Source organism: Poecilia latipinna, unplaced genomic scaffold (genome assembly GCF_001443285.1).
Source record: "Poecilia latipinna isolate Pla-1442-1.1 unplaced genomic scaffold, P_latipinna-1.0 Scaffold3765, whole genome shotgun sequence".
NCBI lineage: Eukaryota > Metazoa > Chordata > Actinopteri > Cyprinodontiformes > Poeciliidae > Poecilia > Poecilia latipinna.
This window is the reverse complement of record NW_015116381.1, coordinates 25486-38177: the sequence shown is the minus strand read 5'-3', so window position 1 is coordinate 38177 and position 12692 is coordinate 25486. Positions and strand designations below refer to the sequence as shown.

General features: G+C 33.2%; 1 protein-coding gene across 3 annotated transcripts; it reads right to left on the bottom strand.

Annotated features, from left to right (window-relative positions):
- Positions 1 to 56: 56 nt before the first annotated feature.
- On the bottom strand, positions 57 to 11841 carry LOC106941616 (protein Mpv17-like). Of its 3 annotated transcripts, none has more exons than XM_015024688.1 (6): positions 11649 to 11761; positions 11099 to 11175; positions 7324 to 7439; positions 6135 to 6227; positions 5411 to 5506; positions 57 to 259 (listed from the first exon to the last, which is right to left on the bottom strand). In XM_015024688.1, the coding sequence occupies exons 2-6, from the start codon at positions 11169 to 11171 to the stop codon at positions 215 to 217; spliced, it is 423 nt and encodes a 140-aa protein (XP_014880174.1). In that variant the 5' UTR covers positions 11172 to 11175; positions 11649 to 11761; the 3' UTR covers positions 57 to 214. The 3 variants fall into 3 exon arrangements, with proteins under 3 accessions (XP_014880174.1, XP_014880171.1, XP_014880173.1); XM_015024685.1 differs by lacking the exon at positions 11649 to 11761 and adding an exon at positions 11488 to 11608; XM_015024687.1 differs by lacking the exon at positions 11649 to 11761 and adding an exon at positions 11782 to 11841 and having other exon boundaries at positions 58 to 259.
- Positions 11842 to 12692: the final 851 nt, after the last annotated feature.

The window sequence follows — 12692 nt, the reverse complement described above, 5'->3', positions numbered from 1 at the left end:
AAAAGTCACAAACTGCAGCTTTAATTGTGCAATGCTTGGCCTAAAACCATCTTAGTGCTGCCCTCCTCAGGTTGAACGGTGCAACTGCAGTTGTTTTTTTTCTAACGTTTACAACTCTACAGCTTCGTTAGTGTCTAAATCAAAGTCCTATGTTTGGGTGTGAAAAAATAATCTCACAACCATGACAGAAAAACCAAAACCAGTTAATTCAACATCAGAAACTTACATAGTAATTAGAGATCAGGGCATCTGTGTAGTCCTGTGAGAAAATAAAAAACATATTATTGTACAGAGAAAAACAAGTAATGCACTGCACTTCAAAATAAAAAAAAAAAGTCCACTAAACTACACAAACACATGTGCATAAAGATATTGACATACAAAAGCAAAGACATAAAATTCAGATACTTCAAGAAATTTATGAAAAAAAAGGATTACATCTGGAATGAATTTAAGCATAGAGGGATTGCTTAAGAAGAAATAAAATATTTTTTATATACAGGGTTGTATTTGTCTCTGAAACTGAGTCTAAAAATGGCTCAAAATGAACTAAATAAATGTAGAGATCATATTTTCTTTACTCTTTTTGTGACACTGATGTGACCTGAATGTTTTTTTTGTCTAATCATTATAACTATTTCATGTGTATGCAATGTATTGTATGAGTTAATGTCATAAAATGAATAAATAAAAAAAGAATTAAGAGGTAAAAATCAAAACAAACATTAAAGATTTTATCTCTTAACATTTAGAACCAAACCAGATAAAATCTTCAGCTTCACAAACAGAATCTGCATAAAAACTTTGCTCCCATTTCCTGTTGGAGGTCTGTAGAAATAGTTGATGCTCGGACAGAAACCGTTTGCATCTCTGGATGTTCCTTGAGTTAAGGTTCTGTTTCAGTATGAATATTTAATTTCACATTCAGCGTCACAGCCCAACAATCGGTGCAGACAATGATTAAATTCATTCAAGAAACATGAAGTTCTCTCAGCCGCCGAGGAACAAGTTGCTCACATCCTCGTCATGAAGGCCGGAGAAAAGAAACAAACTGGAAGAAAATGTTCGGCTGGGCTGAAGGACTCAGTGAAACAGTTATTAAAACTCATGCTCAAATAATTAGTTTTAATAAAAAAATAATAAGTTTTTTCTGTTTTAATTTGAATTCCTGCCCCTTCACATAAATTAGTATTCCACCTGCAGAAGAGTGAGGGATTGAAGACGGAAGAAACATTTAAAGCAACAGAAATAAAGAGCGAGCCGGGTCTGTCGGATCGAGACGAAACATTTTTTATTTCTAAATCATATAATTTCGCCAAATTGGAGTTTAAGTACAGATATTCAATAGATCTGGAAGAAATGTATACAAAGATGAGGACCGGAATGAAGAACCAGAAAACCCAGAGAATGGAAAAATGAGGATGGAGGGATGAAGAAAGGACGAATGGGAGGAAAGATATACGATTAGATGATCTCTGGTGGTTTTTAAACGATCAGAATAAACAAAAGTACAGGAAGAAGAAAAAGAAATAAAGTAACCAAAACAGATGATATTAAAGAAAACACACTTTATAATGTGTATTGCATTAAATACGCAGTAATGATCGACTCTTGCTTGAAATATAATTAATTTTGGGGTTTAATCATACTGAACTGCAACAGCAGGGATGATTCACCTGATCAGGATGTTAGTAACTGAAATATTTGGGTCATTAATCAGAGAGAGGTTAATCCAGAACCTGGACTATGATCAAAACCACAAATCTTAGGTAAAATATGTACAAATGTGGTTATTACTGCCTCGACCTGACTGTGACCTTTTGACCCCACAGTAAATACTAAACAAGACCATTTGGTAGCGCAGACAAAACATTACAGAAGTAAAGTTTCATGTCATTCTACCTAAAGGTCACCTGAATGTGTCTCGGCGTATGAAAACAACAAGCCAATGTTCCTGGTCTGTTTTTTTTCTTTTTTTCAGGCTGAAACACTTTTCTAATTATGGACAAACAAGCTACTTCACCACCTGAGGTTAAAACACGTCACAATCTTCAGAAACAGAACAAAAGGAGACATTTTCGACCCACTTTAAAGGAGCTTGTTGCATTCAGATCAGTCTGTGTTTGTGTACCAAACAAAAACTCAATTTATATTCTGAAGGAGTTCAACAGAAAAACGTATTAAAACTTTAAAATGACGACGTCATGAAACTTTGTTCTGTTATGACCCTTTTTTAAAGATGTAATTTCGTGAAATATTTGAATATTTGAACAAATATTCAAATGAAAAATAAATTAGAATTTTGCTTAAAAATTGTTTTACACAAAAGTTGTGTAAAAAACATTTTTTGTACAAAAATGTGTGAAAATCTTTTACACAATTTTTTGTGTAATTTTTTAAATGTTTTTACACAGTTTGTGTATTTTTTACATAATTTTTTGTGTGTAAAAAATTATTTTTGTTACACAAAATTAAAATATGTTTTCAATTGAAATTATTTTCCATTGAAATTATTTTTCAAATGGAACTTGATGTTTTACTCCTAACCTCTAGGGGGAGCTAACGGAAAATTATTAGCACAAAGTAGAGGACTCAAGACTGAATTGTTTTAAACCACCAAGGTTTTACTTTCAGTTCAAAATGTTTCAGTTTATCCAAAACATGTCAGTTTTATAAAACTGACATGTTTTGGATAAAGTTTGGATAAAGTTCAAAATTGTTCCCATTAATTGAATTTATTTCCATGATTTCAATTCCATCTTCTTGTGAATGAACAGCTAGTGACGGACTGATGCATCCTAGGCGCACAGAGGAGCGTTCTAGCACATCCTTCCTCCTCCATTTATATTTTTTCTTCACCTGAATTATCCCACTTTGAGAAAATAAAAGATATTCCTATTCTAACTGTGTCTGTAGAGTCGGAGATGACGCTTCTGGAGCATTGCAGGGTCAGACGCTGGGTGAATTTGTTGAACATGAACTCCTGGGAAGACTGGCAGCTGTCTCAACTGTTTTCCATTTGTGACCGATTTGTCCCATTGTAGATTGATGGACTTCAAATTGTTTGGAAAAGATGATTGATGGGCAGAACGGTTTGTTTTCTGAGGTTGGGATGCTGAAGCTGATGGCAGTGTGTCCTCAGCTAACTCCTGCTGTTTTTAGAGCATTAACCAATTAATCAAATCACATAAGTGAAATGAATTTCCATTCTGACAGTTAATTTTAAATGGGAATTTTGATTAAAGATGCATCAAAATCTTTTTTTCTTAATGGTTTCAGTTGTGTGGTTTTTATTCCCATTTTAAATTTGGTTTGTTGTCTTTTATTTTGGATGTTTGCTATAACTTTCCGTTGCAGGGTTAACTGTTCTTTAAAAAGTTAAAATTTATTCATCTTTAAGTGAATGAAGTTGCATTTTTTGTGTCAATATATTACGTGAAAATGGTCTCAAAACAACATTATTAAGTACTGATGCTAGATAAAAGATAAGAGAAACAAAAATCACACCAAAAATTTGTGTCTTCAAAATAAAAAGTGTCAATAAATAACAGGGTTTTTTTATTCTTTCATTTGGAATTCAACTGCTTCTAAAAACAGCTGAAGTGCTTAAAAAAAGACAAAGCAGTTTTTTTGAGACTAAATTAATGTTTTGTGTTGCCTGGAGTCAATCTTCGGGCACTGCGCCGTTACCTAGCAACCCCAGCCAAGCCCAGCCCGTTACATAGCAACCCAAGAAGAGCTCTAGCAGGGTTTTACCACTGTAATCGCTGTACAATGGCTGCTGGAGAAGATAAATGTTTTGTTGTTGGCTTGTTGGTTGTGCAGGAGGCTCCACTTATATTTTTCAAAGATGTACAGTTGTGTAATTGCAGCTATTTTCATGTGCAAGGTAAAATGCTGAGTTAGTGGGCGTGGCCAGCAGCAGCTTATTTGGATTTAAAGTGACAAAACGCCCTAAAACTGCTCAGAATAGGAAGATAAATCTCATTTTGTGCAAAAAAACTTCATAAGAATGTTTTGTAAAGCCATATGAATATCCTGAGCTGTTCGAGGAAGCATAATAAAATCTTGATGTTCAATATGCATTCAATAATTGGCTCAAAAACATAAAAAGTGTCCAGACAGATTTGGTTTTGTGAACAGCGGTTTAGTCGCCCGCTGCATCAGTTTTCCTCTCACGCTCCCGCGTCGCCAGGCGTCGTTGTAATGAGCTCATTTGTCATTTATTTTGTGTCCTTTCTGACATTTACCAGGTTGGCCTCTCAGGTCCAAGCCTCTCCTTTGGTAAATAATTGATGGTGATCAGCGGCACACTGGGTAAGCAAAGCGCTGATGGACGTTTGAGCAGCTGGCACAACACGACGGTTTGCTCTGACCTGGCATACAAACACACGCACGCACACACACACACACACACACACACACACACACACACACACACACACACACACGCACACTTATATACGGAGCTATGAGTCACCCTGGCTGGTTCGACAATCCCTCCTCCTCTTCGTGCCTCTTCCTCCCTCCCAGGAAATAGTTTCCAACATTAATGAAGGTGTTGGAGGTTTTCAACTGTTTCTCCAAGGAAAAAAAATCAAACTTCCTCCTTTTGTGTCAATATTTGTAACAGCTTTTTGGACAGTTTGTGTCAACCTGCAGAATAATTTTAATCCCTAAGGGTCACTTTTGTAATGTGCATCACTGAGTGGTTACGATAAAAACATCTCACTGGTCATATGTTGAACAAAAAGTTTTACAAACTGAAAGGTTTTTTTCTTTTTATGAAAACAGAACAAAAAAAAGTTCAAATATTTGGCCCTTGTGCAAACCCGCCCCCCCAAAAAAAAAAAAACAAAGACAAGCAGATACATAAAACACCTCTGCTGTAAAGACACAGGATTAAAACTTCACATTATGTAACTCTGGCTTAGTTTCTTTCTAACATATTTTATGCAGTTAATTATTAACTTCAAGGGAACAAAATTACATTTGATTGCAAGTATATTAAAGAAATACACACATGCCTTGCCATAAGTACATTATGATATGACCAATGGGACTGCCGTATTTCCCTGCTGCCACAGTATCACAGAAAATCCAAAATCACTCCACATATTGGTGATTAAAACAAGTAAATTCGTCTCTAGCGTCCTGCCTGAAGGCCTCTTGCATTTGTTTGGTGTGGAGTGCTTTAGAAAGTAGATTAATCCACTCATTTTCTGCTGTGGGACTTAATTAAAACCAATAATGTGTTCATCCTTTTCTGAATGAGGTGGGCGACTAATGTTTAGCTTATTTGGCTGCTAGTACCTTTATGTGCTTTATCTCTATAAGATCAGGCTAACAGTATTCAAGTATTCTTCTTGAGCTTAAATTTACTTAATAGTTCAGATCTGCATTTGCTCACCCTCTTAAGTTTGGTAATGTTCTCCTCCACTGTTAGTCCGTTCAGGGCTCCGGAAATACAGAGGAAAGTTCCCAGGAAGCACGGAGCAAAACACAGCTGAGAACCCAAACAGATAAAAAAACAAACAAACAAAGAAGAACGGAATCAGAAGGAATCAGTGGTGCTTCTGCTAACGCTAAAGATAACGCTAACGCTAAAGCACTAATCACAAACATTAGCTCTGGCATAATTTACATGTTCTATTTTATTTCTGTTTATATCTACTGTTAATGTATTATTTTATTATTTTATGTTCCTTATTTGAAATAAAGTTATTGAAAAAAAGGAAAAAACATCAGGAGAGGAAATGGAACTGCTGCGTAAACAGTACATCCACTTCAAAATAAGAGCATGAATGTAAACAGCAAACTATATGGAAGAAATTTTACACCTAAAACTTCAATATAGATGTCAAACCTTACTCAACTAAACATTTACAAAACAGCCAAGTAAATTGACACATTAGAATTTATCTAAAAAAGTTTATAAGCCAAGTTAAGCAAAAATGCCAAGAAAAACATTAGCTCTGCTAATTGCACATTAGCAAGTTAACGGATATTTTCCCTCCACTGAAAGAAATCTTGGGTACTGAAGTGACTTTTGACTATAACAGTAATTACAGACAGAATAAACTTAATAGGCTGTACATAATTTACAGTCAACGCTAATCGCTGTTTTCTCTCACCTGGTCAACAAGCATTTTCTTCATGGCATCAGATTTAGAGGCTCCAACCACGATCCTGTCCAAAACTTTGTACCAGCTGCCGATTACCGGACCCTTTAATGTGGAAAGGAAACAAATTATCCTCAAACTTGAATGCAGATGTACAAAAAAAACCTGAACAAAAATTAATCTTTTATATGGCAGTAAAATTATTTCACAGATTTATTTGGAAAATTCTAACACATTTTGTGGCATTTCTTGCAATTCCTGTAAAACAAATATATAGTCAGTTCTGTGAAAAAAGCTTTTACCAACTTAGTAGTTTCTTTGAATTAATTCTAAAAACAGACAAAAAAAAAGAGTAAAAGTAAACTTCAGTTTGGAAAAAAGACAGAATTTTTAAAAAAGAGGAAAAACACCAACCTGGCTAAAAAATTATTAAATATCAACCAACTGCTACATTTCATGAAAGATAAATATATATATTTTATTACTGCCAGACATATTTAACAAAACAATCACTTAAATAGAACTTGTCTTACAATGTTTTGTCCTCAGTTTGTTGCTCAAAAACAAAATGGAGGTTTTGAAGAGACCTAGTCAAAGTCTGAACTGAAATTTGATTGACAAACTGCGCATGCTAGAAAACTCTACAGTACGATTAAATTTAAACAATTCTGAAAACAAGAGGCTAAAAAATTCTCTACTGATCTAAAAGATGAACAATTACAATAAGTTGTTTACTTTTCCATAAATATTTCCACTGATTTGCACAGATCTTAATCGAAAGGCTTGAATTTAAAAAAAAAATCTTTGATGTTACTGCAGCAAATTATGAATTTGTTTTAAACCCTAGAATTATGGAGTGTAATTTTAGACCCAACAGAGGAAAAATATAAACTGAAAAATATCTCTAAACCTCATCACATTTAAATCTCAGCATTTTCTGCATATATTTTTAGATCAAGAGTTCGATAAATTCTGGATTTAAGACGATTACTGCAGCACAAATAAAAGCTTTCGTCACAAAGACGTAAGAATCAAATGTGAAGCTTTTAAAGGTAAACCGTACAGCTGTCACCAGGCTCTACTGGATGAACTATTAGAGTCTGACAGAGAAGAAATTACTTTTGTTGAATGTAAACGTTAATAAAAGAGTCCCATCAAACGATCATAAATGACACAATAGATAAATAAGAACCACTTTTACCACAAAGAAGAATCCTATACTCATCATCCGGGCTGTTCGTCCCACATTGTGATGAGCTAATCCTCTCCTCTCAATCAGCTGTTGGGAGATGACATCACCCACACCCACTAGAGACCCTGAAGGACAAAAAAGCTGTCAGGACACGCTGCATGGTGTTATATGAATGTGATCCCTGCAGATTCGTTTCGTAGCTGCAGAGACGTTTTCAGTACGAAGCTTTTGTTAAATAGGAGCAGGATGAATGCAGCTCATTTATTTTGTTGAATTATGGCAGAATGCAGGCGGTGATGCTCAGTATTTAGCTCTAAAATGGCAGGGAGCTATCGCAGGAAGAATGCATTTCCAAATCTGTCTGATTCTTAATGTTCTGGCATTTAAAAAGTGTGTTTTAAATGTTGTCTCGGCTGCCTGAATATTAACAAAGATGTCCAACAAAGTAATAATAGGACATGTTTGGTACTCCAGGTTATCAAGTCAAATTTAAGACTTTTTAAGACCTTTTTTACATGTGATTATTTGCTTATTGCAACATGCTTTGGCATGCACACCTCCAAATTGTACAAAAAGGCTGATTGCTGAGATTAAGAAAAGTTGTGATTTTTTAAATTGCACTTCAAAACCAAAATGAATTCAAAGAGATTTAGGCAATCAGTCACCTAAACTACTGTACAAATGGTTAAATAAAGCTTATGGTGTTTTCTCCTCAACAGCATGGCTGAAACTGATAATTATTTTACACTAATTTAGATTTTCTCATGTTGACATTCAGTAAATACAGGTTTTTCAGGCAATCAGTGTTTTATTTATCAAACCTACAGGACATATCAGGGGTTAATGAAGGCTAGAGGAAACCTTCACACCTGGATCAGAGAAGCAAACAACCCCTGACCTTCCTGTTATCACGTGACAGCTCTACTTCCTGGAACAAATTTATTCCAGATGTTTGCTCAATTTTCCACCATGCTGCTGGAACATTACAGAGAAAACCCTGTCTGAATTCATATTTAATCACAAAGTTACAGAAAAAATAAGCTAGAGAACGCTGCATAGAATAATATGACTGAAGCTGTAATGTAGCAAAAATATGCTTATCGTTTAAAATTGGGACGTGATTTATCCAGTTTGACTCATTATTAAGAACAAATGTCCTTCATTTGTTTACAACCTAGAGCCAATGAAATAAAATAAACATCAAAATTAAATAAAGGTGTAAAATTTATCAAGGCATAAATACAGATATGAATATTCTATTGATACTTGAATTGGATGTTTTCTTATCTTTCCTGTTTTTAAGAGAAATTGGTTTTTGCATCATCTTATATTTGTATGCAACTCTATCAAGATAAAAATACAAAATATTAAATAAAATCTTGGATTTCTATTTATTTTACACAAATTTAAAATAATAATTTCTTACAGTGGGATTTTGTTTCACAACTGAATAAATACTCTTAATTTAAAGAGTAGATTTTTCAAATTGTTTTATTGTTGCTGCAGTTAAAGATGAACTTACTTTAAAGATTTTGAACACCAATACATTCTAAGAGATGCTGCTTGCATGAAATAAAGTAGATCAAATTGAATTAAAGTAAACTAAATATCTGAATTAAGTAGGTATCAAATTTATTTATTTAAAAATAAAGTTGCTAAAAAAAAGATATTTTTATTTTTTGGGTTGCACAACCAGTAGTGAACAATGTAGTCGAATAAACATGGCTAGAGACAAGAAAAGGTAATAAATCCAGCTTCACTTTAAATCTGTTTTATATTTAATAAATATATATTTGAAAAATTATATGTTCTGCCGTTGAATTGAAAATGTATTTATAGCAGTAGTAAAAGCCTAAAGACGGCAGCATGAGGGCAGCTGCTGCAGTCGATGCACTAGAGATGAATCTAATAGCAGCTGAAAAAAGGTAACCTTTACTTTAGCAGGTTTCCTCATAGAGGAGCTAATAAAACGGTTTAAATGTGGTCAAATGTCAACGCTCAACTCACACTTTCAAAAAACAAAACACAAAAAATTATTTATTCTTTTATGTTAAACTGTGAAACCATAGCTAGTTTTTCATTTTTACTTTTATTGTACATATCAGCTGCTTTGGAAATATATTCAGACTCCATCAGCTTGTTTTAAATATATTTTACTGCAAAATCTGATGTATTTTGTTTTTTGTTCATTAAAAATGCACACTATAGTTTTGAGGATTTTAATTTAAAAACAACAAATCATTTTCCTTCCACTCCCAAAATATGCACCAAGAATACAAAGATCTAAAGGGCAGTGGCAAGAGCAAGTGAGGTGGATTAGCAGAGCTAGCCAACAACTGATTATGTCATCCAGGACATGTTAATGTGAAACGTTGTCTCTGTCAGGAGTGCTACAGCAAAGGTCTTCAGTCAGAGGCTACTACAAATTAGTTGCAAGGCTGACTGCTACTGGAGATCCTTCCTGCCCACACTATAACCAGTAAACAGTTATTTTAAGATACTTTTATTTTACCTTTGGGATAGATAATGTTTTTTTAATCATTATTATTGAATTTGTTACATCTAATAAAATACTATTTACATTTATGTAAATAGTATTTACATAAATGTAAATTTACATAAATGTAAATTTATGTAAATAGCTTAAAACATTTATTAAAGTTTTAAGCTACATAAAAAAACTTTGAGGTGACAAAATGTGTAGCATATATGTCACCTTCCAGGGCCCCATTAACATGCAAATATTTTTTCATTTAACAAACCTTTACAGAAAATATTGTATTTTATGTCCTGCACCAGCCCGATTTTATTTATTTACAACCACAACCACATACATACTGAATTTCTGAATGAAATTGTCTTGAAGACAACGACTCTTTAATTTGAATTAAGGCAGCATTTTTTTCACTTTTTGCAAGAAAAGCCTGATGTTCTCCTGATGGATGCAACCTGACAAGCATCTGCTGCCATCTAGTGGCGATAGACGTGAATTACTTTGCAATTTAGTTCAATCGTTACAAAAAAGGTCAAATATAAAACTTGAAATTGATGCAATAAATACAAGTATTTGAAATAATTTAAAATGTTAAAATAATATTTTTAATATTTTAAAACATGTTTTAATATTTTATATAAAAAGCAGTAATAATTAGACATTAGCTATTTTTTTTGTTATTCTTTATTTTATTTAATTAATGTTGCTGACTTTAATTTATTTCCATCAAAACGAGTTGGATCCAACAGAAAATTTAGTTGCTGGGCAGGTTAACCAATCAATAACACCAATTTTAAATAATTTTATGACGACTATGGGATTCAATATATCATAGAATTTACAAAACACACTGAATTAAAATGTTTATTTTTATTAATTTAAATTATAATATGTATTAAGGAAATTATGTATATATGTATCTAATATGATATGGAAACTTTTTTATATTTAACAAATTAGCAATTGACTGGGGCACTTTTGGTCTTCCATACTTTCGCAAAAACTATTGATTCATTAATGTTGCTTGAACAAAGGGCAAAAGGTTTTCCTTGTTGATTCTAAAACTGAGGTGAACTGTACACTGGAGCAAAGGCTTGGAGAAAAACTGACCTGCAGTCCAACATTTTTAACCTCATTTCAAACAAACAAAAAAAAAAAAAACAAAACAAAAACAACAACAACAAAAAAACCCCAACAAGTTTCTATGTACATAAAATTCCATTACTCCTTTTATACAGTGCTTACAGTATTTACATGATTCTAATGAAAGCAGAGGTGAGTATTACTTACCAGCTGTGACTATCTGGACTGACCAGGGGTATTTGGTCATCAAGGCCTGATAGGACCTCCATAGATTAGCCATCCTCCTTAAAAATAAAGGGAATGTTGATAAAAACAAAAACAGCCAAATCAGAAGCAGAGTGGCCCAAATTAAGTAAACCTGCAAATAAGTATCCTTATGTCCACAATTAGAACAAAAATTGTAACGACACTGTTTTGGATATACCGTTAAACTCATATTTAGTTATGCCAACAATGAAGCAACGATGCATTGAAAACATTACATCAATTTAAGATAAGCCTGTACGTTTTTCCTAAATTACATATATCAACTCAAATGGATCCCAAACTAGCATATCCATAGATTTTGTCAATGCCGAATTAAAGACTATACTCACATTAATACAACTAACCAACGATTTACTCTTTAACTAAAACTCAATTTCAGAATTTTCAAATGAAGTGTAGAAGCTCATTCTTTTTGAACGGAGTTTGGCCAAACAAGGATTCGGAAGTTTTAAAGTCTGCTCTTTAGTGGTTTTCAGTTAAAGAAAAACACCTTAAACATCGAAGTATATCTTCTCGAATAACATCTCAGTTTAACCGCTAAACTGAGATGTTTAGCGGTTTTGTCGCAATAAAGTGGATTAATTTACGGGGGAAAAGCACTGAATGCAAAATGTGTTACATGCCTGTTGGTGAGCCCGGCGATGCCTTCACGTGCTCACATCAGCTCGGATTTTTAAGCTTCATAAAAAAACCCTTTTCTGCTACTCACTAAATTTCTTTAAAAATACATATAAAGTATGGCAGTAACTTCAAAAATATTATATAGATTTTTTTTTAATGCGAAAGCCTTTGTTTATTTTTACAGATTACATATGATTGATATATAAAAAGGATTTATAATATACTGTTTGGAACCTATCAAAAAGTACCTGAATGTTCTCGGTACATTTACTGAGCATTTGATCAAATAAAGCCCCAATCACTCTAATTTCCTACGGTATTTAAAGGTATCATCAAAAGTACGCAAGTTCCGCTGTAAACAATTAAATACAGCCTGTGCTGCCCTCTGGTGGACAGCCGCGGTATACACCAAAACAAAAGTTTAACAACGACAAGTTTCTCATTTTTAAATATTTATTTATTCTCTTTAAGCAAAGAGACACTTACAGAAACAGAATCAATACCCATTATGACAACTGTTTCGGAAAAAAATGGCACAGAGTACATAAATTTATTATTTTGCCTCAGATGAATACGGGCAGCAGTGTTTTTCAGTAAAATTATAGTATGAGGTAATGAGCGTTCATACAAGTAACAGCTGAAAGTTATTTCAAGTCAGTTGTATTTGATTTTATATGCTTCGTATAAATGTATATTACTGTTTTTTATGAACATGGTGACATGAATAAAAAAAGTGACATGTAGCTCAGCATAACTGAGGAAATACTAGATTTTAAAACTGACAGTAGAAATGCTGAAAGAGCAAACTTTTAAATTGACTTGTATTGCATATTTCTGGAAAAAAAAAAAAAAAAAAAAAAAAAAAAGGATTAAAAAAAAAAAAAAAAATGAAATATGATGAAAAAAAATCACT

What these genes read in the sequence shown, in the direction of transcription:
- LOC106941616 (XM_015024685.1), bottom strand. An exon ending in AGAAAATGCTTGTTGACCAG is followed by an intron (nt 5,507 to 6,134) that starts GTGAGAGAAAAC and finishes TTGGGTTCTCAG; the next exon opens with CTGTGTTTTGCTCCGTGCTT. An exon ending in ACATTACCAAACTTAAGAGG is followed by an intron (nt 260 to 5,410) that starts GTGAGCAAATGC and finishes ATTTTCTCACAG; the next exon opens with GACTACACAGATGCCCTGAT.